The 25,272-nt window shown below is 44.3% G+C and overlaps 1 protein-coding gene across 3 annotated transcripts in view; it reads right to left on the reverse strand.

Moving 5' to 3' along the window:
- galntl6 (polypeptide N-acetylgalactosaminyltransferase like 6) overlaps window positions 1–25,272 on the reverse strand; it is a 1,318,324-nt gene that overhangs the window by 232,881 nt on the left and 1,060,171 nt on the right. For all 3 annotated transcript variants that reach the window (XM_087993690.1, XM_087993684.1, XM_087993693.1), the window contains exon 6: window positions 6,454–6,639. In XM_087993690.1, coding sequence (XP_087849816.1) covers window positions 6,454–6,639 — 186 coding nt within the window. The remainder of the gene's footprint in view (window positions 1–6,453; window positions 6,640–25,272) is intronic.

Genomic DNA, 25,272 nt, shown 5'->3' on the forward strand with positions numbered 1-25,272 from the left:
CCCCAGAGGGCAGCTGAGTGTCAACCGGATTGCTGTGGGTCTGGAGTCACATGTAGATCGGGTCAGATAAGGATGGCAGATTTCCTTCCCTGAAGGACAATTTTCCCAACAATTGATATCATCATTAGTCTCTTAATTCCAGATTACCTTTTCTAAAAAAATTCAGTTCAGATACCAACATGGCAGTATTCGAACCCAGGTCCCAAAAGCAATACCAGGGCTGCTAGATTAACAACGCAGTGACAATATCACTAAGCCATCATCTTCCTAGCTCAGAAGCAAAGATAGAAGTTGCCGGAAAAGCTCAGCAGGTCTGGCAGTATCTGCAAAAAGAAATCGGAGGGTCTGAGGAAGGGTCACCGGATCCGAAACATTAACTTGGATTTCTCTGCACTGATGCTACCAGATCTGCTGAGCTTTTCCAGCTACTTCTGTGTTTGTTTCTGATTTAAAGCATCCGCGGTTCTTTTGTATTTTTCATCTCCCCTAGCTCTCCTGATGTAACCCCATAGACCTGACTTTGTGCCATTTCTCTTTGTGGCTTTGCATTACAAAACTGATCAATCTTAGATTTAAAAACAGCAATCAACGATAACATGTGAATTTTCATGGCGAACCTTAATTAAATACCATACTATTATGAATAGCAGAAATGATTGCGTGCTTAAATCCTATAGGAGCCAATAAATCCCTTTCAACGCTACTAACTTGCAGAATAACTTGATGGATAAGAACTCCCCAATCAGTTGTGGAGTCCCTCCCATTCGCTCCAGATTGTTATGTTCAGGTGTGAACACAGCCTTGAACCATTTGTCATCCCTGAACCCTCCCGGATGGTAATTTTAATGTATTTTCTTTTACAATTTGTCTGGGAAATGCAGCACAGCAAGCCGAAGGAAGAAGATAAGATTCTGCAAGTCGGTCGGACTGATTTATGTCTGGGATGTCAGCCTTCAAAAACAATCTTTGTTCCATTTTACTGTCGATTTTAAGAGCCAACTTTACAGCAAACAGAGGCAATTGATCAGTGTGCATTCGGAACCACTGACAGCAATAAATGAAATTGCGTAACGCAAGTATTCGCACCATGAATATTTAATATGAAACAGCTTGGGTGAAAATTGCTCCTAGCTTGACTCCATTGTGAAGCCTGAAACCGTTTTCACGTGTGGATGACTCCCTCCTCACACAAGGTTGGATTTTGCTGGATATTAAATACTTCTGATGATATTGCTGAGGCAAATTTCATCTGGATTCCTTGCCCGTGATTATGTTTATTTTAAACCATGTGTTTATTGTCCTAAAGGCACTCCTGGTTACTGCGAATTGTCTTTGTGTAATGGAATAAACCACCATGGGCAATACATGCACTGCATAGGTATAAAATCTGAACTCAAAGGATGTGATATTCTGTATTGTTTGGACTTGAGGAAATGGAGAAAGCTCGGTACCCTGGAGAAACACCATCAATGTGCATGACACAGAACCTGGTGTTATACCCAAGCAGATCGCTTTGCTAAGTAAGGGCCTAATCCTCTGATTCAGTACTCTCACACCAAAAGAAGAGATACCCCCCACTGGAGAGGACTGGGGTTTTTCTGAAAGTTTTTAAAATCTGTCTGGCTGACCCCACTGAGCCCTCCAAAAGGAAATAGTCAAGCAAAAGGAATATCCTGGAGACGTTTCAGGGTGATGGGCTAGTGGCGGCACCCAATGCAACTCAAAGGTCCAATGTTTGGGTGCGTGGTAGTGGAGGGTGTAGGAGCTACAGTAACCAATAATTAGCCTTTCGCAGTTCATTTATCAGACCGGAGGTAACGCTGGTACAGAATCTGCTGGGTCACGGCATCTCGCGCTGTTCTCACAGGAACAGAGAATAGAGGAGCTAAACATCATTTAACTGGAGAATGACTGAAGACAGACTGATTTGGAAGTCCTTGTCGATGAATCATAAAAAGCTAGCATCCGTGTTCAGAGGGTACGAGGGAAAGTAAATGGAGCGTTGGCTTTTATTTTGAAGGTAATGTAATATAAATGAAGGGAGGTTTTGCTAAAAGTATTTTCGGTACAGGCCAGGCCACAGCTGTGATACTGTGATCAGGTTTGGTCCCTTATCAAAGGAAAGATATTGGAGGCAGTCCAGAGAATATCCACAAGACAAAGTGCCAAGCATGCAGTCTTATGAGGAGAGGTTGAGTCGATTGAGCTTGTACATTTTAGAATACAGAAGAATGGGAGGTGACCTTATTGAAATATGTAAGATTCTGAGAGGACTTGACAGGGTAGATGTGAAAAGGCTGTTTCCCCTTATGGGCGAGCTTTGGACCAGAGGGTACAATCTCACAGTAAAGGGGTTGCACATGTCAGACGGAAATGAGGAGGAATTTCTTCTGAGGGCTGTGAATCTATAGAATACTTTGCCACAGAGGACTGAGTCATTCTGTATATTCTAAACTGAGACAGACAGGCAGTTAAACAGTCAGGGAATACTTTGCCACAGAGGACTGAGTCATTCTGTATATTCTAAACTGAGACAGACAGGCAGTTAAACAGTCAGGGAATCGAGGGTTAAAGCAAGAAAGTGGATTTGAGATTACCAGATCAGCCATGATATTGTGTGGTGGAGTAGTCTCGATGGGCTAAATGACCTATATCTGTTCCTACATCCTATAGATTCGACCATGGAAGGAGTATACATGGCCCTTTATGTCCGTAGCTGTGGTTGCTTTTTCCTTTCCTCAACAATCACCTCAAACTGTTTATGTCGCAACTTCTTGAACTCAAAATTGTCAAGTGGCACGTGACCTTTGGGACCTCACTGAACAATGGGATCAGCAAAATGGATGGAAAAAGAGGCAGAGGAATGATGGAGGAAGAGAGTGAATTAGAATCAAACCACGTTCAGAAACATAAATAAAATGAGGGGAAAAATGAAAAGCCAAAAGGAATGGGAGGAAAATAATCAAAGATAATATAGGAAAAATAAAATTCATTTAAAAAGTTTAAAAGTTCTCAAGGAACAATGTGGCAACTGCAAGAACAAAACCCCACAATTACTCTCCTGTGAGCTTCATTGGTTGAGTGATATGGGAGGAATTTGAAGAGTGTCCTCACACTGTTAATTGCCAGCACTATCTTCTGATGATGAGATTAAGTTGTATTAATTCAGAAATTAATTTGAGTTTCATTAAGATGGAGGGAGATGAGGGAACTTTGAGGACATTCATCCACGTTACAAAATTGACAGCCCAGGTGGTACAAATCATCCAACAACTTACAACGATTCACAACTCAATACATTCTCTTCCTTGCTGCAACTTCCTGTTTTGTTAACGCAACCATGAAGGTGATCTTCTTTCAGCTCATTATCTTCCCAGCAAATTAGGGTCCTAAATGTGATAGCAGAACATCAAATTCCACTGTTTGCTCCTTGCAAAGTCCCAACACAAAATGAATGGACTTTATATGGACTGTGATTTGCTTGATTCATTCTTGGGACATGGATAACTGACAAGACACTCACCATTCCAGATCCCGAGTTACCTTGAGTCAACTGCAATGAGCTGGATTTTACTGAGATTGTAAGGACCTTCATTTTGGGCTCAATTCCAGGCTGGGAGATGGCTAATTAAGAAGCTACTGAAAGAGATAAGTGCTGCCAGTGCATGTAGGAGAATCCATCCTGAAAACATCCTCTGAGGATATGCAAGTTAGGTGGATTGGCCATGTTAAATTCTCCATTGTATCCAGCGGTGTGCAAGCTGGTTGGATTAGCCATGGTAAACGTAGGGTTATAGGATCGTGGGGGTGGGTCCAGGTCAGATGTTCTTCGATAGGTTGAATGATTTGCTCCACACCATAGGGAATTCTATGTTTTAAAAAACCATTCCCATAGTTTCCCAATCATTAGACTAACCTGGATGGGAAGCTTAGCCACAATGGACAATGTTCACACTGTGGTAAAAACAATGACTGCAGATGCTGGAAACCAGATTCTGGATCAGTGGTGCTGGAAGAGCACAGCAATTCAGGCAGCATCCAAGGACAGGCAAAATCGACGTTTCGGGCAAAAGCCCTTCATCAGGAATAAAGGCAGAGAGCCTGAAGTGTGGAGAGATAAGCTAGAGGAGGGTGGGGGTGGGGATAGAGTAGCATAGAGTACAATAGGTCAGTGGGGAAGGAGATGAAGGTGATAGGTCAGGGAGGAGAGGGTGGAGTGGATAGGTGGAAAAGGAGCTGGGCAGGTCGGACAAGTCCGGACAAGTCAGGGGATCGTGTTGCTGGAGGTTAGAAACTAGGATGAGGTGGGGGAAGGGGAAATGAGGAAACTGTTGAAATCCACATGTGGCTGCAATATGGCCTTCTGGTCCCCTACTTCCTAACAGGAGGCCGATCCGGGAAACTTCACTGGGGAAGGATTGTCGATACAATCCCAGCCAACTCAGTACTGTGATCTGAAGCGGAGTCAAATGATCTACCTGCAACTTCCAAGTAGGCAGCTAGGGCCAACTAGACCCTATTTCCATCACGGCCACTCAGATGTGGCCATCCTGACATGGGATTCTCTGAATTGCAGTCCCAGTCTTGCCTCCAAACCTGTTTCCACAGAATAGTCTCAATGTGTAGGAGAGGAGGCATGCAAGGGCCCAATTATATCCCTTCCCCTGGAGACAGTATAACAATCCAGGTGGTATTCACCACTAATTCCTGGGTCAATAGATTTCTGAATTTAATTCTACAACTTGGTGGGGTGTGATCTGAACTCTTGGTTGCTAGTCTGATATCAAACCAGAATTAGGCTGGTGTACATAATGATAAAGCTGGAAATCTCACATTGCCGACCGACACTGGCTCCTAGCCTGGCAATGCCTCAATCCTGAAATCCTCATCCTTTATAAGTCCCTTAATGGACTCACCCCTTCCTATTCATGGAATTTCCTTTATTCCTACAACACTCCACCTAATTTTGATGTCTGTGTATCCACCGCTGGAGGAATTGACAGCCTGCCTTCAAATGTTTTGACCCCAAGTTCCGGAATTTCCTCTCAAATCTCCACATTTCCCTCTATTGCTCCATCATCCTTCAAGACCCTTGCTAAAACTGAGCTCTTTGAATGAGCTGTCGGTTACTCATCCTGATCTTGCTCAGCACCAAATTTGTGAAGCAATTTGGGATGCTTTTATTAGAGACAGCCATACAAGTGTATGTTGTTGTCTTTGACAAATTTTCAGCTTCAAACAGAAGGTCTTTCAAAATCTCACCAACAGCCATCACACATCAGGCATTGTCAGGTTTCAGACAGACTGTGAGCTCGTTTTCAGCGAGCTGGTCTGAAGTAGTACTGAATTATATTGCAGCTCAAACTGGTCCTGAGGTTAAGTAGGGTGAGCAGACAGGGGTAATCAGGCCAGGGGCATTAGAAGGAATTACAAGGGATTAATTTTAAGGAATTACAAGGGATTAATTTAACCATCTAAGGTATTAAGATAGATAGTAAGCAAGGGCTATGGATGAATATGGTGGGGATAAGCCCAGAAACCTATTTTTTGGAGAGTTAATGAAAAAGTGAGCACAAAATATAAATCAAAGTTAAGAATTTACAACTTTATACCTGACTAAACACTCCAGTAGAGAGAAACTAACTCATCCAATGGATGAGTTGAAGGTAGCAGCAGCTGCTTCAGTTTCTAGCATTCAATGAGATCATAGCTGATCTGTGAGCTAGTTCCACATACTCATCTTTGTCCCATGTCCCTTTATTTCTTTGGAAAAACAAAACTCCATATCTCAGATTTAAAGCTGACGATTGAGTGATAGTTGCCATTTGAGCGCATCAACCTTGACCACCTCTTGCATATTCTTAACTTAAATCTCTGAAAAAACCTGGTTCTGACTTTGCACAGTGCCTTCAGATTCTGGATTCCCCAAGATTGCATGGCGGATGAACTGTGAAGGATCTGCAGCTCAATCTGGTCATTTGGTTGGATCTTGGACTTGGGATTATAACAGGTTATGACAATCTTACTGAGTGATTGGCCCTGATGTAAGAGCAAATATTGACAGGCAAATGTTCAAAGATCTCAAAAATGAACAATGTGAATCAGGCACTGAATTTTATGTGCCAGCTGTGCCCTGGGCCTTTCTTTAGGTCACAACAGTATGTTTCTGCCTGTTACGAGGATAAATGGGTGTATTTAGAATTCTTCACTCACCTCTGCCTCCAACATTGTGGCATGCATAAGGTTGGCAGTGTAGCTGATGGCCATTATGTTTAAAACCCCTTTTTCCGATGTTGTATTCTCTCACCTCTCTTATTCCTATCTTTCAAAGTCTCATGTGGGATGTCATTTGAAAACTGTCCTCTCAGAGAGAGAACATGCTTGGTCAGAATATAAAACACAAAGAAGCTAAGCCTATTACAGTCATTAAAGTGAACCCAGAAAACCACTTACCAAGTAATGGTGGCAACCAGTTCACATTGGCCTCACAGTGAGAGTCCAGGAAGGTCAAAACTTCACCTTTGGCCACTGAAGCTCCTAGCAACCTGGTTCGGATCAGGCCTTCCCTCTTCCTAGTGCGCATAATCCTCACTTTCGGAAATCTAGCCATGTATTCCTCTAAACGTTCTTTCAAATGTTCTGGAAAACATAAAGGTGTGAGCACTTCAAACCTTTTTTTAAAGATTTGGGATTGTACAGATTTCAGACAATCAGAATGGTAGAAGCTTTTTTTTTTGTGCCCACTTTCTCCCTTTGCCATTCTCTCTTCTTTCCCATTCATTCAACAAGGTATGGGCATTGATTGCTGGAGTAGATTGAAAGGCTCCTAAGTGGTTGTTAATGGGAAGCAGGAGCGTGAGGGTGAGTTAGAGGCTACTTTGAATGGTCTCGGAAGATGAAAGAGGCCATGGCCTGAGTGGTATTATTGCTGGACTGTTAATCCAGAGACCCAGGTAACATTTGGGGTTTAAACTAGAGTTTAAATGTCACCATATCAGATGGTAGAATTTGAATTCAAGAAAGAAGAAAAGTCATTAGACTCTTAATTCCAGATTATGTTGAATCCATATCATTTGTCACAAGAACCCCTTCTGGTTCACTAATTTCCTTTACAGAAGGAAATTGCCATCCTTACCTAGTCTGGCCAACACGTGACTCCGGATTTTCAGTAATGTGGTTGACTCTTAATTGCCCCATGGGCAATTAGGAATGGGCAACAAATATTGGCCTATCCTGTGAAAGGAGGCAGTGTAGGTGAGGCTCGCATTTAGTTCCCATTCCTAATTGCCCAGGAAAAGGAAGGTCAAGGTTGGTTAGAGAATGAAGAATAACTAAGCAAGGGGATGGGGAGACAATTATTTCAAAAATGTCAAAATATAAAGACTCAATCATCTGTGAAATAAAGAACATTGTTTAAAGTATCAGAAAGAGACTGAACAAGAGATGTGGATGGATATAGTGGAGGTAAGTTAATTGGCCACTTAAGAGCCTTAATTTACGTGGAGATGCCAGCGTGAGACGAGGGTAGATAAAGTCAGAAGTCACACAACACCAGGTTATCGTCCAACAGGTTTATTTGAAATCACAAGCTTGTGGAGCACTGCTCCTTCAACAGGTGAAGTGAAGGAAAGTGCACAGGCTCAGAATTTATAGGTGGAGAGATCATTGCAAGATAATTTGAAGTAATTAAGAGTGTCAAAAGATAGTATAAATGGTGAGTGAGTGTTGACTGGCTGAGTTACAAGTCTTTGCAGGTGATCAAAAGTTTCAGACTGTGTGAGTAAAGTCGGGTTCTGGATCAGTGGTGCTGGAAGAGCACAGCAATTCAGGCAGCCAGAGCCTCCAAGCCCTCCATTTTTTCATCTCCAGACGTCCCCAACAGTACCCCTCCACCGACACTCTCATTCGTTTGGCCGAACTGGTCCTCACCCTTAACAATTTCTCCTTTGAATCCTCCCACTTCCTCCAGACCAAAGGGGTAGCCATGGGCACACGTATGGGCCCCAGCTATGCCTGTCTCTTTGTTGGCTACGTAGAGCAGTTGATCTTCCGTAATTACACCGGCACCACTCCCCACCTCTTCCTCCGCTACATTGATGACTGCATTGGCGCCACCTCGTGCTCCCGCGAGGAGGTTGAGCAATTCATCAACTTCACCAACACATTCCACCCTGACCTTAAATTTACCTGGACCATCTCTGACACCTCCCTCCCCTTCCTGGACCTCTCCATCTCCATCAGTGACGACCGACTTGACACTGACATCTTCTACAAACCCACCGACTCCCACAGCTACCTGGATTACACCTCTTCCCACCCTACCTCTTGCAAAAATGCCATCCCGTATTCCCAATTCCTCCGCCTCCGCCGTATCTGCTCCCAGGAGGAGCGGTTCCACCATAGAACACACCAGATGGCCTCCTTCTTTAGAGACCGCAATTTCCCTTCCCACGTGGTTAAAGATGCCCTCCAACGCATCTCATCCACATCCCGCACCTCCGCCCTCAGACCCAACCCCTCCAACCGCAACAAGGACAGAACGCCCCTGGTGCTCACCTTCCACCCTACCAACCTTCGCATAAACCAAATCATCCGCCGACATTTCCGCCACCTCCAAACAGACCCCACCACCAGGGATATATTTCCCTCCCCACCCCTCTCCGCCTTCCGCAAAGACCGTTCCCTCTGTGACTACCTGGTCAGATCCACACCCCCCTACGACCCACCCTCCCATCCTGGCACTTTCCCCTGCCACCGCAGGAACTGTAAAACCTGCGCCCACACCTCCTCCCTCACCTCTATCCAAGGCCCCAAAGGAGCTTTCCACATCCATCAAAGTTTTACCTGCACATCCACTAATATCATCTATTGTATCCGTTGCTCCCGATGCGGTCTCCTCTACATTGGGGAGACTGGGCACCTCCTAGCAAAGCGCTTTAGGGAACATCTCAGAGACACCCGCACCAATCAACCAAATCGCCCAGTGGCTCAACATTTCAACTCCCCCTCCCACTCTGCCGAGGATATGGAGGTGCTGGGCCTCCTCCACCGCCGCTCCCTCACCACCAGACGCCTGGAGGAAGAACGCCTCATCTTCCGCCTCGGAACACTTCAACCCCAGGGCATCAATGTGGATTTCAACAGTTTCCTCATTTCCCCTTCCCCCACCTCATCCTAGCTTCTAACCTCCAGCAACTCGATCCCCTGACCTGTCTGGACTTGTCCGACCTGCCCAGCTCCTTTTCCACCTATCCACTCCATCCTCTCCTCCCTGACCTATCACCTTCATCTCCTTCCCCACTGACTTATTGTACTCTATGCCACTCTCTCCCCACCCCTACCCTCCTCTAGCTTATCTCTCCACGCTTCAGGCTCTCTGCCTTTATTCCTGATGAAGGACTTTTGCCCGAAACGTCGATTTTGCCTGTCCTCGGATGCTGCCTGAATTGCTGTGCTCTTCCAGCACCACTGATCCAGAATCTGGTTTCCAGCTTCTGCAGTCATTGTTTTTACCTGTGTGAGTAAAGTGTCAACAACTCAACTGCACATGAAGGGGTGACATATGATCCAATTAATTAAGGCAGAGAGATAATTACAAACCACCAGAAATAAAGTGATGCTAGAGACAAACCAAGTGGCTGGAACAACATGATAGCTATAAGGGTCTCACCAAAGTAACCAAAGAGTCTAACCCTTGGGCAGAAATAAGAAGCAAGGCCATAGGTCAGCCATGATCTCATTGAATGATTGAACAGGCTCAAAGGGCTGAATGGCCTACTCCTGTACCTATGTTCTATTTGTTGCAACCACTGGTAATGTTAGAATGTCTGCTACAAAACCCTCATACTGAAGGTGAGGCCTTGGCCATTTTATTGGGCGGCACGGTGGCACAGTGGTTAGCACTGCTGCCTCACAGCGCCAGAGACCCGGGTTCAATTCCCGACTCAGGCGACTGACTGTGTGGAGTTTGCACATTCTCCCCGTGTCTGCGTGGGTTTTCTCCGGGTGCTCCGGTTTCCTCCCACAGTCCAAAGATGTGCAGGGTCAGGTGAATTGGCCATGCTAAATTGCCTGTAGTGTTAGGTAAAGGGGTAATTGTACGGGAATGGGTGGGTTACGCTTCGGCTGGTCGGTGTGGACTTGTTGGGCCGAAGAGCCCGTTTCCACACTGTAATGTAATCTAATCTAAAAAAAATACTGTTTGTACGAATGCAAAAAGCACATTCCCAGCTGATTTCCTGTTAAGACCTTGCTTACACAGGTGTGTTTACACATACTGTATTCCCACATCCGTAAACCTTGTGCTCCAACAAAGGTCAAGCCAGCAAATTATGGACAACCCAGTCATATCTCATGTACCTTCTCAATGCATAACCCAAGGGACTGTAATCAAAAAGCTGGCAGCAACAATAGTTCAGCAACATCACTGTGCCAATTATTTCAGTCTGTATTATGGCATCAACTTGCAGCTTTCTGAATCAACTGTTCCCTTCTGAAAATGCTCGTCCACTCTTCAGTTACCTCTAGCAGTCCCTCCCTTTCCTGAGGCAGCTTTGCAAGCAAATACAGGAGATGTAACAGCTGGTTTCTTATCTGCTCCAATTCTCAGAATACTCTTTCCAAGTGAGACAGTGATGTGCTTGTACTTCTTTCAACTTAGTGCACTGCTCACAGGCAACCGAATGCACACTATACAAGTTTGCTTCGGGATTTTTGTGGGTGGCACTGGCTGGGCCAGCATTTATTGCCTATCCCTAGTTGCCCTTTGGAAGGTGCTGATGAGCTGCCTTCCTGAAGGGCAGCAGTCCCATGCGCTGTAGGTGTGCCCACAATTTAATTTGCATTTTTAATATTCCCAATTCCAATGGGAGGTCACATTTGGGCAGAATTTATGGTCTCGCGAGAATGAGGAAAAGGACTGGCAACTCAACCTCCTGTTTCCAGGACCCTCGATGAGATTTAATCCTGATAAGGCACCTCTCTCATTTCAGGTTCCTACGCAGGGAAATTTCCCCCTGAAATCCTCACAGATAGACACTGTCCCACACGTACAAGAGTGTGCCTGGTCAACCAGAGGTCCGTCACTCCACAGCACCAGCCCGTGTCCACAACTGCAGCGCCACCAGGTAAGATGGTCATTGCAGGTAGTGTAGTGGGTGGAAGGAGTTCTTATTAAAAGGGTCGGGGGAAGTCTGCTTGATCCCATCATTGGGAATGTTCCTAAGACACACACAGCAACTAAACCTCCAACCCCCCCATTCCCACACATGGGACAAGTACTCTAGTAACTCAAGCTGATATTGTAGGGACATGGCTTCAAGTCCCATCATGGTAGATGGTGGAATTTGAACTCAAAATCCAGAATTAAAAGCTCATGGTGACCATGAAACCCATCTGGTTCACAAATAGCCTTTCAGGAAGGAAACTGCCAATCTTAGTCTGTCCTACATGTAACTCCAGACCCAAGCAATGTGGTTGACTATTAACTGTCCCTGAAACAACTCCACAGAGTATCATAATTAGAGTGGTGTTGGAAAAGCACAGCAGGTCAGGCATCATCTGAGGAGCAGGGAAAAAAAAACGTTTTGGGCAAAAGCCCTTAATCAGGAATGAGGCAGGGAGCCTCCAGGGCAGAGAGATAAATGGGAGGGGGTGGGGCTGGTGAGAAGGTAGCCAAGCATACTATAGGTGGATGGAGGTGGGGATGAAGGTGATAGGTCCTACCTGCCAATCTTCCTTCCCACCTATCCACTCCACCCTCCTCTCTGACCTATCACCTTCATTCCCACCCCCATGCACCTATTGCACTCTCAGCTATCTTCTTCCCCCCGCCCCCTTCCAACTACTCCACCCCAGTAGTTCCCTGCCTCATTCGTGAAGTGCTTTTGCCCAAAACATCAATTTTCCTGCTCCTCGGATGCTGCCTGACCTGCTGTGCTTTTCCAGCACCACTGTAATCTAGACTCTGATCGCCAGTATCTGCAGTCCTCGCTTTCACCTCCAGAGTGTCATATCATGTCATTCTTTAATTACTTGTCTTTGATCAAGCTCCATCAGAGCCTCAGGCTCTTTATTATTTTACTAAAACAGTAAAAAATACATGGACAATAAAACAGAAAGCAGCATTTCACAAAAAAAAAGACACCACTATATACAGGGAAAAGGGCAGCAAAGCCAAATCCCAAACTCCACTGTTCAACCAGTTTTCAGGGAGAAGAGGACAGACCTCAAATCCCATTTCCATTCATCACAAAGATAACAGTAACAAACACAGGCAAGACAGTGCAATCAAATTAGAAACTGTATATAGAACACAGACCCAATACAGCTGTAAACCCAACCACATCACATACTAATCAGATCATCCTTGGCTAGTTTTTCTGCAGGACAGTCATCAGCTTTCTAATGTCCAGCCACCCTGCATAATAACCAACCAACTCTCCCCAGACCTGCTTTCCTCCAGCAGAGTCATTGTCCACTGGCTCCTGTTTATTTTTTTATTTTATTAAGCTCTTTTGTAATTGTTTACAGAAAAACAGTTAACATTTACAGCTGAAAACAACAACAATTTTACAAGAGAGAGGAGCAGCAAAGCTAAGCCCCAAACCCTACCATTCAACCAGTTTACAGGGAATTGAGAGCAAACCACAAATCCCAGTTTCACATATGAAAAGACAGCAACAATGACATTTGTACATAAAAAGCCAATCCAGTAACATAAAACAAGTGTATACAATACAGACCCAGCAAGCGCGCAGGTCTGTATTGTATTGAGGGGGGGGGGGGGAGAGGGGGGGGAGGGAGGGGGGGGGGGGAGGAGGGAGGGGAGGGGGGGGAGGGGAAGGGAGGGGAGGAGGAGGGGGAGGGAGAGGGGGGGGGGAGGGAGGGGAGGGGGGGAGGAGAGGGGAGGGGGGGAGGAGAGGGGAGGGGGGGAGGGGGAGGAGGAGGAGGGGAGGGGAGGGGAGGAGGGGAGGGAGGGGAGAGAGAGGGGGGGGAGGGGGGAGAGGGGGAGGGGGAGGGGGAGGGGGGAGAGGGGGGAGGGGGGAGAGGGGGGAGAGGGGGGAGAGGGGGAGGGGGGAGAGGGGGAGAGGGAAGGCTCCTGTTTATATCTGTCACCTAGAGCTCCCTGATTGAGGCTATTAATCTGGTCCAATCAGGGCAACTATATTCTATGAGGTCCATCTGTCTGACCTCGTTACAATCCCCTTGGCAATAAGGGATGGGAAATAAATGTTGGCCTAGCCACAGGTGCCCACATCCCATGAATGAATATAGAAGAAAGATAAACTAGGTGCTAGGCCAATTCATTGGGGCTTTTCCTGATAACATGCATAGTGTGGCTCCTCTCTGCCAAATGTTAAATAGTACTATATCAGGACCTTGAATACTTAAGTGATTCTTAAATTGCCACTTAAGGGACTCAAATTAGCTCAATTAGGATGATGGAACTCAGGCCTTCTCTCTACCTCACATTTTCTTGTCTAATGATATGAAATCACACCTTCTATGATATTAAATTCTGCCTGGAAACTCTGTTCCTCTCAGCACAGGCACTGTTAGGCCTGCTGAACCTTTCGGAAAAGTTTTGTTTTTCTTGTCAGTTGTTAAGCCACGTGAGAGGAGGGAGAAAGTTACATCACTCAAGTGAGATGGTTACATCACGCGGGTGAGATGGTGACATCGATCGGGTGAGATGGTTACATCACTGGGGTGAGCAGGTTACATCGATAGGGTGAGATGGTTACATCACTCGGGTGAGATGGTTACATCACTGGAGTGAGAAGGTTACATCACTCAGGTGAGATGGTTACATCGATAGGGTGAGAAGGTTACATCGATAGGTGAGATGGTCACATCAATATAGTGAGAAGGTTACATCGATCGGGTGAGAAGGTTACATCGATAGGTTGAAATGGTTACATCGATCGGGTGACAAGGTTACATCGATTGGGTGAAATGGTTACATCACTTGGTTGAGAAGGTTACATCGATCGGGTGAGATGGTGACACTGATCAGGTGACATGGTGACATCGATCGGGTGAGATGGTGACATCGATCGGGTGAGAAGGTTACATCGATCTGGTGAGATGGTGACATCGATCGGGTGAGATGGTGACATCGATCGGGTGAGATGGTTACATCGATCGGGTGAGAAGGTTACATCGATCGGGTGAGATGGTGACATCGATCGGGTGAGAAGGTTACATCGATCGGGTGAGAAGGTTACATCGATCGGGTGAGATGGTGACACTGATCGGGTGAGATGGTGACATCGATCGGGTGAGATGGTGACATCGATCGGGTGAGATGGTGACACTGATCGGGTGAGATGGTTACATCGATAGGGTGAGATGGTGACATCGATAGGGTGAGATGGTTACATCACTTGGGTGAGAAGGTTACATCGATCGGGTGAGATGGTGACACTGATCAGGTGAGATGGTGACATCGATCAGGTGACATGGTGACATCGATAGGGTGAGAAGGTTACATCGATCGGGTGAGATGGTGACATCGATCGGGTGAGATGGTTACATCACTTGGGTGAGAAGGTTACATCGATCGGGTGAGATGGTGACACTGATCAGGTGAGATGGTGACATCGATCGGGTGAGATGGTGACATCGATCGGGTGAGAAGGTTACATCGATCGGGTGAGAAGGTTACATCGATCGGGTGAGAAGGTTACATCGATCGGGTGAGATGGTCACATCAATAGAGTGAGGAGGTTTCATCGATCGGGTGAGAAGGTAACATCGATTAGGTGAAATGGTTACATCACTTGGGTGAGAAGGTTACATCGATCAGGTGAGATGGTGACATTGATCGGGTGAGATGGTGACATCGATCAGGTGAGATGGTTACATCGATCGGGTGAGATGGTGACACTGATCGGGTGAGATGAAGAGGTGATGGTGACAGAAACATAAAGATTAGAGAAGTCAGTTTGGACTGAATGGCCTGTTTGTGCTGTTCACTCAGTCTTTTGATGTTCTTTCCAGTCTTGACAGTTTTAAACATTCATCTTGGCATTGCAAGTATCTCTTAAAAAACAAAAAAAAGCAGATGTTATTAAGTGGCTGTCAAAGCCCTTTAGCCATAACCAAGGGTCTCATTGCAGTAAAACCACTCCAGTTTCATTTTAGTTTTATGAGCAGGCTATTAAACACAAGGTAGATTTATAAAACCATTAATGGGTGATTAATGGGACCTTCCGCAGAACACTAGTAAACTGGCAGACAGATCACTGCGATATGTTGCAGTAGAAAAATAACTTGTATTTTTAAGATTTTGGTGTCATTTTCCCATGTTATTTTCTCCTTGCCCTGCCAGTAGTGCCAGGCTACGTGCCAGCTATCATCTCGTGCACGTTTGGAGTGATGTTTACCACATTTTTAATGTGCACAAATGAAAAGGTAGCTCTCAATTTTCCCCTTCCACCCAAACTTTCCTTTTTTTGTAGATTAGATTAGATTACAGTGTGGAAACAGGCCCTTCGGCCCAACAGGTCCACACCGACCCGCTGAAGCGCAACCCACCCATACCCCTACATTTGCCCCTTACCTAACACTACGGGCAATTTAGCAAGGCCAATTCACCTGACCTGCACATCTTTGGATTGTGGGAGGAAACCGGAGCACCCGGAGGAAACCCACGCAGACACGGGGAGAACGTGCAAACTCCACACAGTCAGTCGCCTGAGGCGGGAATTGAACCTGGGTCTCTGGCGCTGCGAGGCAGCAGTGCTAACCACTGTGCCACCGTGCCGCCACTTTGCTTTAGATTTGTACTCTGGATGCAAACCACTCAGGCAATGGCACAACTATTGCCCATTGCTGGTTGAGGAAGTAACAATGGGTTAACAAAGTGGATCATTTCCAAAACTGGCACACCAATGTGGTACAGATTGGAGGCTGCTTTTATCAAACAAGGCCATAAACCAAGTTCTTGACCTATTTGTTCATAAAACTATATAAAAGATATAAAGGATGCCACGGTGAGTAACAGCAGGAGAGTCCTTCCTGTGTTCTGGCTAATCAATGTCATCAAAATCCATTATATGTTATTTGTGGAGGCTTGCTGTGCATAAATTGGCTGCTCCATTGCTCTGCTACAGTAACTAAACTTCATAGAGTCATGCAGCATGGAAACAGACCCTTCAGTCCAACTCATCCACGGACCAGTCATCCCAATCTTACCGAATCCCATTTGCCAGCATTTGGCCCATATCCCTCAAAACTGTTCCTATTCATATACTCATCCAGATGCCTTTTAAATGTTGTAATTGTACCAGCCTCCACCACTTCCTCTGGCAGCTCATTACATACACACATCTTCCTCTGCATGAAAAATTTGCACATTAGGTCCTTTTTAAACCTTTGCCTTCTCACCTGAAACCTATGCCCTCCAGTTTTAAACTCCCCCACCCCAGGGATAAACATCCATCCGTGCCCCTCATGAATTTATAGACTTCTGTAAAGTCACCCCTCAGCATCAGATGCTCCAAGGAAAACGGCCACCGCCTACTCAGCCTCTCCCTATAGCTCAAACCCTCCAACCCTGGCAACATCTTTGTAAATCTTTTCAGCACCCTCTCAAGTTTAACAACCAGAATAGTACGCAGTATTCCAAAAGTGTTTTCACTGATGTCCTGTACACCTGCAACATGACATCCCAATTCCTATACTCAGTCAAAAATGCACATTTCTAAAGAAGATGTTTGTGGTTGTTAGAGTCAACCCCAGTTCCTCAGGTTTGTGTCCTCAGCCCAACTATCTTTAGCTACTTCGTCAATAACCGTGACTGAATCGTCAGGTTAAAAATGGGCGTATTTATTTGTTGCACAATGATTGGTACCATTCTTGGCAATTCAGATGATAATATAGTTAGTGTCCATATGCAGCAACTCTGGACAATAGCGGGGTTTGGCTGATTAATAGAAAGTAATATTGATTCCACTAAAGGGCCAGATAATGACCATTCCAATAGGAGAGAACCTAACCATCACCCCTTGACATTCAAAGCCATTATCATCACTGTCAACATCTGGGGATTACCATTGACCAGAAACTGAACTAGACTAGCCATATAAATACTGGGGCTCCAGGGGATGCTTAAGCAAGCAATAGATCAGAGGGTGGTAATCCTGTGATGGTGATTTCGCATTCTCCCTCTCCCCAAAGCTTGCGCACTATTTAAAAATCACCATAATGAGTGTGATGGAATATTCCCAACTTGCCCTGATGGGTGCTGCTCCAACAACACTCAAGTAGCTCACAGCATCCAGGCCAAAGCAGCCAACTGACTGTCACTATATCGTCACCCTTTCATCTACCATTCACTCCCTTCAACAGCAACACACAGCGACTGAGCAGGGGATATGGAGATGCTTCAATGTGATTAAGACAAATCACAAAAACACAGGAAGTTGGATTATTATCTGAATGATAATAGACTGGGAAAGGGAGAGGTGGAATAAGACCTGGGTACCCTGGCATACCAGTTGCTGAAAGTAACCGTGCAGGTACAGCAGGCAGTGAAGAGAGCAAATGGTACGTTGACCTTTGCAGTGAGAGGATTCGAGTACATGATCATGGACATCTTACTGCAAGTGTATCGGTCTTTGGTGAAACCACAATATAACACCATAAGATAGAGTAGCAAAATTAGGCCATTTAGCCCGTTGAGTCTGCAGCACCATTTGATCATGGCTGTTATGCTCCTCAAACCATTTTCCTCACTTCACCCTGTAACTTTTGATCCACTTATTAATCAAAAATTGTCTATCTCTATCTTAAACACACTCGGCCTCCACAACCTTCTGTGGCAATGAGTTCCACAGATTCAACACCCTCTGGCTGTAGAAATACTATCTCATCTCAGTACTGAAGGATCGACCCTTCAATCTGAGGTTCGCCCTCAGGTCCAAGTCTCTCCCACGATTGGAAACATCTTCTCCACATTGACTCTATCCAGGCTTCTCAGCCTGCTGTAAGTTTCAATCAGAACCCCCTTCAACCTTCTAAACTCCATCGAGTATAGACCCATAGTCCTCAACCGCTCCTCAGAGTGACAAGTCCTTCATCCCCAGGATCATTCCTATAAACCTACTCTGGACTGCCTCCAAGGCCAGCAAATCTTCCCTTAGATGCAGGACCCAAAACTGCTCATCATTTTCCAATATTCCAAACCTGGAAAACTCCATGTATTTTTGGCTTTCTTATTTGTGGAATGATGCTCTGGCTGTGGAGGGACTGTAAAGATATGTTTGCCAGACTGATTCCTGGGTGGCAGGGCTGACTTATAAGGAGAGGCTAGATCAGTTATGACTATATTCGCTGAAGTTTAGAAGAATGAAGGGATCTCATAGAAACCTATAAAATTCTAACAGGACTCCAGAGGGTAAATTCAGGAAGGATGCTCACAATGACCCGAACCATCGATTGCATTCTAAGGATGCAAGGTAGGTCATATCAGACTGAGACGAGGACAAATTTCTTTAACCAGAGAGTGGTGAAACTGTGAAATTCTCTGCCACAGAAAGTGGTTGAGGGAAAACACTGAATATTTTTAAGAAGGAGTTGGATATAGTTCTTAGGGCTGAAGAGATTAAAGGATATGGGAAGAAAGTGAGAACAGGAGACTGAGTTGGATGATCAGTCATGATCATATTGAATGGTGGAGCAGGCTCAAAGGGCTGAATGGCCTATTCCTTTTCCTATTTTCTATGTTTCTATATTTGCACGGTCTGTCTCCTGGTCATTCTGTGCAAACTTGAGCTCATCCAAACTCTGCCTCCTGCGGGCTAAACTCACACAATTTTCCATTCATCAGCACCACATTAACACACTAAACTATGCTGTCTCCCAGACGTCATTGTTAAAAGTTTTAAAAATCTTTAGGCTAAAGTGATCAAAGGATATGCAGAGAAAACAGGACTGGGGGACTTGATTGGATGATCAGCCATGATCATAGTGAATGGCGGAGCAGGCCTGAAGACCTACTCCTGCTCATATTTTCCATGTTTTTAATGATAAGAACATGTGACATGTGTGGTGTAAACTGTGGGATTTATATATATATATATATATATATACATACAGAAATTGTCAGTTTGGGTTTCTGATTTTAAGCTAGTAACCTGAAATAATGCCACAGAGGTCGATATCCCATCACCAAATCACTCTTTATTTACACATTGAACAGTCCTTGACTTCAGTACTGCCTCTTCAGAGTCAAAGTGACAGGATCACTGACACTGCTCCTTTTATCTGTCAGCCAGGGCTCCCTGATTGATCCAGGTTAACAGCCCCAATCAGAGTTGTTACAATCACTACATAACCGGTGGGTTTTCTGTGTTTCTGAAATGAATAATTAACTAATTAATAATTCCATAGCCAATGTGATTTCTTTTAAAACTAGTTCAGAAAAACACTGAAACTGTGTTAAAATTCTGGAACTCCCTGGACTGTGGGCCAAGCTGGAGTTTATCTGCAATTTCGATCAGGAAAGGTTTGTCTTCCCTCACTTTCTGAAAGTATATTATTTGGAACAATCCTGCAGCTCTCAGTATGTGGTACTGAAAGGATTTGAAAGGGTTAACACTTGAATAAATGCAATATCTCCTTGATACTGTTGTGGTGGCTTGGTCGGTGTGTAAAATAGAATCTGGCAGAGTTTCAGCTAGCCCTCACAAAACATCTAGATAGGCCCGCAATTTTACAAACACTTCAAATCCCAGCATCACCTCAATTCACTTGACGAGAACGGAATTGGCTTGGTCAGATTCCTAATTTAGACCTTGCCTGATTTTAAGCTCCATTGACTTTAATTGAGTGTAGATTTGCCCTTCACAGTGTCACTCAGATGAATCAAGCAGGGAGAATCAAAGCTTCTCATGCTTAATCTGCAGAGTTCACTGCTGCAATATAACTGCTTTGGTATGCAGCCATAGCGTTTATTGCTAGAATTTAATGGGGGTTCTCATCATCAACTCTCTGAGGAAAAAGATTTCTCACAAATGTTCTATAGGACTAATTGGTGACTTTTTTTATAGTTGTGTCCTGGGGTTTTGATTCCCCTGTGCTCTTGCTCATATATTAAAGACCGCTATCAGGTCACCACTATCAGAACACAGCTGCCTGTGTTCTGGAGAAAAGAGCCTCAAACTCTTTAAACTTCTGTGAGGATTGGAATCTTTCAGATCTTGTATCATGCTAGTACAACATTTGTGCACCTTCCCTCATGCACTGTGTGCCTTTTGTAATAAGGAATAATAACCGGCTCAGTGCACCCCTGGTTTAACATAACTTCCCTGTTTGTGAAATCCATTCCTCGACAAATGAGCATTTGGTTGTATTTTGTTTTTTGCTTTGTTAGGCTGCCTTCCTACTTTCAATGATTTGTGAATCTGTGTCCCCTAAGGGGTCCTAAATTCTCTTGAGCCTGTTTCATCATTCTGAGGTATCACTGATCACCCTGGATTTCTATGTTCCTTGACATCATTTGGACTCTCATTTCCCAAGCAGTATGTGTGACTTCCTTACTCTTCTGCCATTATTGAAGCAGAAAGCAGGACATTTGCACTGTGGGAGCACTTTCTAAAAAAACGCAGTAGTAACAGATTTAGGTCAAAATATTTTAAAATAAAACACGCAAAGGGCATGGAGTAGTGAATAACTCTGTCAAAATGCTGGCAGATGATGGGCTGCATGGCCTGTTTCTATGGTCCATTTGAATGACTGATGAAGAAAAACTTTAACCCAACACTGTACATCATCTTCAGCTAATGGAATGCAATCTAAGCCATGTTATAAACTGTAGGGAGATCAGTTGCTTTGCTGCTTGTTTTACCTATTCCATCTCCAGGTCAATCTGTTATTTGTTTGTTACTTATACTGCATTTTAAATAAAGCTGGCTATTTAAATTCCACGGTACTTAATGAACAAGGGTAGTCAGATGTGAAAGTCAGCACCCCTGTCAGGTATGCTGTGAAAATGTGCCTAATTGTTAATTTAAAAACAAAATCTATCATTGTATTTTTCTCGCAGTTGATTAAATAAGGTAATAAATCACATGCACAATACATGCCAACACAACAGCCAGTCATCTGTCAAAGTGGGAATCAGACTGCAGACTGACAAATAAATAGTATTAGGGAAACAAGAGTTTTATATTCTTGTCAACAGTGACAACATTTGATAAAGGGCACCATCCAAGTTTTTTTCTGTACTGTTTAATAAGTTTCCAACTCAATTTTTCCTCCAGACATAATAGCTTGAAAGCATTGGTGGTCTATACATCCTTCAAATCACTCTTAATGAATGAGTAGAAGTTATTTTTGTGACAACTGCACTTCACGCTTTTTTGCGAAAGACATATTTTAAGTTAAATTCTCTGTGTCCCATTATCCTCAATGCTGCCTCACAAGCTAAATGACATTTGAAATGGGAATTAACTAAAAATTGTTAATTGTTGCTTGGCAGTACAGAACTTGAGTATTGCTGAAAGAAAAGACAAGGTATCAAAACTTTACATCCTGTATTCATCTTCACAAAATCACAAGAATGTCAAATCTGAAAGGCAGAAGTCACATGACACCAGGTTATAGTCCAACAGGTTTATCTCTGATGAAGAAGCAGCGCTACAAAAGCTTGTGATTTCAAATAAACCTTTTGGACTATAGCCTGGTGTCATATTACTTCTGACTTTGTCCACCCCAGTCCAACACCGGCACCTCCACATCAAATCTCAAAGGGGACACCAATTTCGATTGAAGGAGAAGACAGTACTGATTAGATGATAAGCAGACTCATTGGGAGAGGTATTGCATTGAGGACTGTCAACCAAACTTTTGTTTAGGTAAAAACAGTGCAGTGTGTGGACATGTTCTTGCTGTTTGCCAAGGACACGGTCCTGTCTGTGAACAAAAACAGCTTTCAGCTTCCTGTGATTACATTCTATCAGTGCTAGACGAAGGAAGAGTTTCCACAGCATGTCTCTCCAGTAATTGGTAGGTTAATGTCAGTGTAACCTCCAGTTGATTGTGAAGATTCTTTTCACTGAGAATTGAAGACTAAGAAGATTGGAGAATTCAGAGCAGAAATTTAGGAGATTTTTAAAAATCCAGCAACTTGTTCCGGTCATCTGGAAGGCACTACCTCAACTGATGGTGAAAGCAGATTCAAAATGGAATTGGACAAATACTTGGAAATTAAAATTGATGTGGGAAAAATGGCATAAAAATGGGACTTTATGGATGACTTGTTTGAAGTGTTAGCACAGGCAATTTGGGTAGGATGGCAATGGGTCCCAAAGAAAAGACAGGGGCACTTCTGTTGCTGAACCTGGCAGATCCTTTTGTGTTGTGGGACCATCCCTGATTTGCCAATATCCAATACAGCGCTTGGAGGTGCCTTTATAGAATCCACCATAATGAGAAGTATGGGAATTCCATGTAATAATCCCAACTATAATAGAGCAGTTGGGATTCCTGCACTCGATAAATGCTTCCTGCTTCTTGTCACCTGTTGCTAAAACCTCAGCCATGCCTGTTTCTTACCTATTAACTGTTCTGATCCTCTCTTTTTCCGAGTTGCAGGCAGGTACTAGTGGAGTATGGCAAGGATCAGGGCTAGAATCCTAACTATTCACAGTAAACATTAATGATTTAGATGAGGGAATTAAAAATATCTCTAAATTTGCATATTTCTCACAAAGCTGGTTGGGAGGGTGAACTGTGAGGAAACTGCAGAGAAGTTTAATTGTGATTTGGACAAGTTGAGTGAGTGAGTAAATGCATGGCAGATACAGTATAATGTGGATAAATTGAGGTTATCTACTTTGGTCGCAAAAACAGGAAAGCAGATGATTATCAGAATGGCAACAGAAAGGGAGAAGCTGCAATAAGAGCTGGGTGTCCAGTCGCTGTAAGTAATCAGGCAGATGCAGCTGGTGGTGAAGAAGGCAAATGGTACGTTGGCTTTCATAATAAGAAGATTTGAGTACAGGATCAGGGACATCTTGCTGTAGTTTTTGTGATACAACACCCGAAGTATTGTGTGCAGTTTTGGCCTCCTTATCTGAGGAAGGATGTTCTGACTATGGAGAGAATGCCATCACGATTTACAAACTGATTCCTGGGAATGGTAGGACTGACATCTGAAAACAAACCGGATGTTGGGACTATATTCACTGGAGTTTAGAGGAATGGAAGAGATCCTGTAAAAAAAAACGATAAAAATCTAACATGAATAGACTGGATTGATGGTGCTGGAAGAGCACAGCAGTTCAGGCAGCATCTGAGGAGCAAGAAAATTGACATTTCGGGCAAAAGCCCTTCATCAGGAACACAGGCAAAGAGCCTGAAGGGTGGAGAGATAAGTGAGAGGAGGGTGGGGTTGGGAGAAAGTAGCATAGAGTCTTCAAGGCAGAGGAAATGACCTGGGAGTTGTAGTGGGAGAGGGACTCCTCCCAGGTCATTTCCTCTGCCCTGAAGACTCTATGCTACTTTCTCCCCACCCCCACCCTCCTCTCACTTATCTCTCCACCCTTCAGGCTCTCTGCCTGTATTCCTGATGAAGGGCTTTTGCCCGAAACGTCGATTTTCCTGCTCCTCGGATGCTGCCTGAGCTGCTGTGCTCTTCCAGCACCACCAATCCAGAATCTGGTTTCCAGCATCTGCTGTCATTGTTTTTACCTCGTTGATTTTAACCCTACTGCAAATCCTCTTGCAAGGATGCCTGCCTTGAAGAATTTTCCTCCTCTCTCTACAAGACTCTCAGGGAGTCCCACCCCCACCCTCCTCTCACTTATCTCTCCACCCTTCAGGCTCTCTTCCTGTATTCCTGGTGAAGGGCTTTTGCCCGAAACGTCAATTTTCCTGCTCCTCAGATGCTGCCTGAACTGCTGTGCTCTTTGGTGCACCACCAATCCAGAATCTGGTTTCCAGCATCTGCAGTCATTGTTTTTACCTATGAATAGGCTGGATAAATGCAGGAAGAAAGTTCCCAATAAATGGGGCGTTCAGAACAATCTAAGGGTACGGGATTGACCACTTAAGCCTGAGGTGAGGAGAAATGTGTTCACCCACAGAGTGGAATTCTCTGCTACTTAAAGCAGATGAGGCCAAAACATTGAATACTTTCAAGAAGGAGATATGTACAAAAGGGATTAAAGGCTATGAGGCAAAACTGAGAACAAGGGACTGAGTTGGATGATCAACTATGATCATATCGAATGGCTCAAAGGGCTGACTGGCCTACTCCTGCTTCTATTTTCCATGTTTCTATGTCTCTCTCCTGGTCACCCTCTGCAAAACTGGACTATAAGACATTGAGTTAGTTCTGTCATTCAATGAGATCATGGCTGATCTGATAATTGTCAACACCACTTTCCTGCTTCTTCCCTCTCGCCCTTGATTCCCTCACTGATTAAAAATTTGTCTATCTCAGAGACCCAATCTCAACAGCCCTCTGTGTTAAGAATTCCACAGATTCACAACACCTTGAGTGAAGGAATTCCTCCTTACCTCTGTCTTCAAAGGGTGACCCCCGAATGCTGAGATTATGTCCTCTGGTCTTTGATGCTCCTACAAGGGAAAACAATCTTTCTACATCTTTCCTGTCAAGCCCTCTAAGAATCTTGTATGCTTCAATGTGGTTGCCTATCATTCTCATATATTCCAACTGTTATAGACCCAATCTACTCAACCTCTCCTCACAAGACGGTCCCTCCATGCCTGGTATTAGCCCAGTGAACCTGCTCTGGACTGTCTCTGATGGCAGTATAACTTTACTTAGGTAAGAGGTCCATAATTAATTCACAGTATTCTAGCTGTGGTGTGACTAGTGCCTTGGATTGTTTGAGTAAAACCGCCATACTTTTATACTCCATTCCCTTTGAAATAAAGTACAACATTCCATTTGCCTTCCCAATTAACCACTGAACTTGAACTAGCTTTCTATGATTCATGGACAAGGCCTCCCAAATCCCTCTGTTCTGTTGCTTTCTTCAGCCTTTCTCCATTTAAATAATATTCAGCTTCTCTACTCTTCATTCCAATGAGCATTGCATAACAATTATATTCTATGCGCCAGGTATTGCCCACTTACATAACGTGTCTAGATCCTTCTGCAGACACTTTGTCATCCTCACCACTTGCCTTCCCATCTATTTTCACAACTTCCTTTTTATTATTTTTTGGTTATCTTTTGTTGGTTTTTAAAATTCTCCCAATCCTTTGGCTTAACACTAATCTTTGCCGCTTTGT

The sequence above is a fragment of the Chiloscyllium plagiosum genome, unplaced genomic scaffold, assembly GCF_037043375.1.
Source record: "Chiloscyllium plagiosum isolate Xiang-an unplaced genomic scaffold, Cpla_swu_hap1 HiC_scaffold_2, whole genome shotgun sequence".
Lineage (NCBI taxonomy): Eukaryota > Metazoa > Chordata > Chondrichthyes > Orectolobiformes > Hemiscylliidae > Chiloscyllium > Chiloscyllium plagiosum.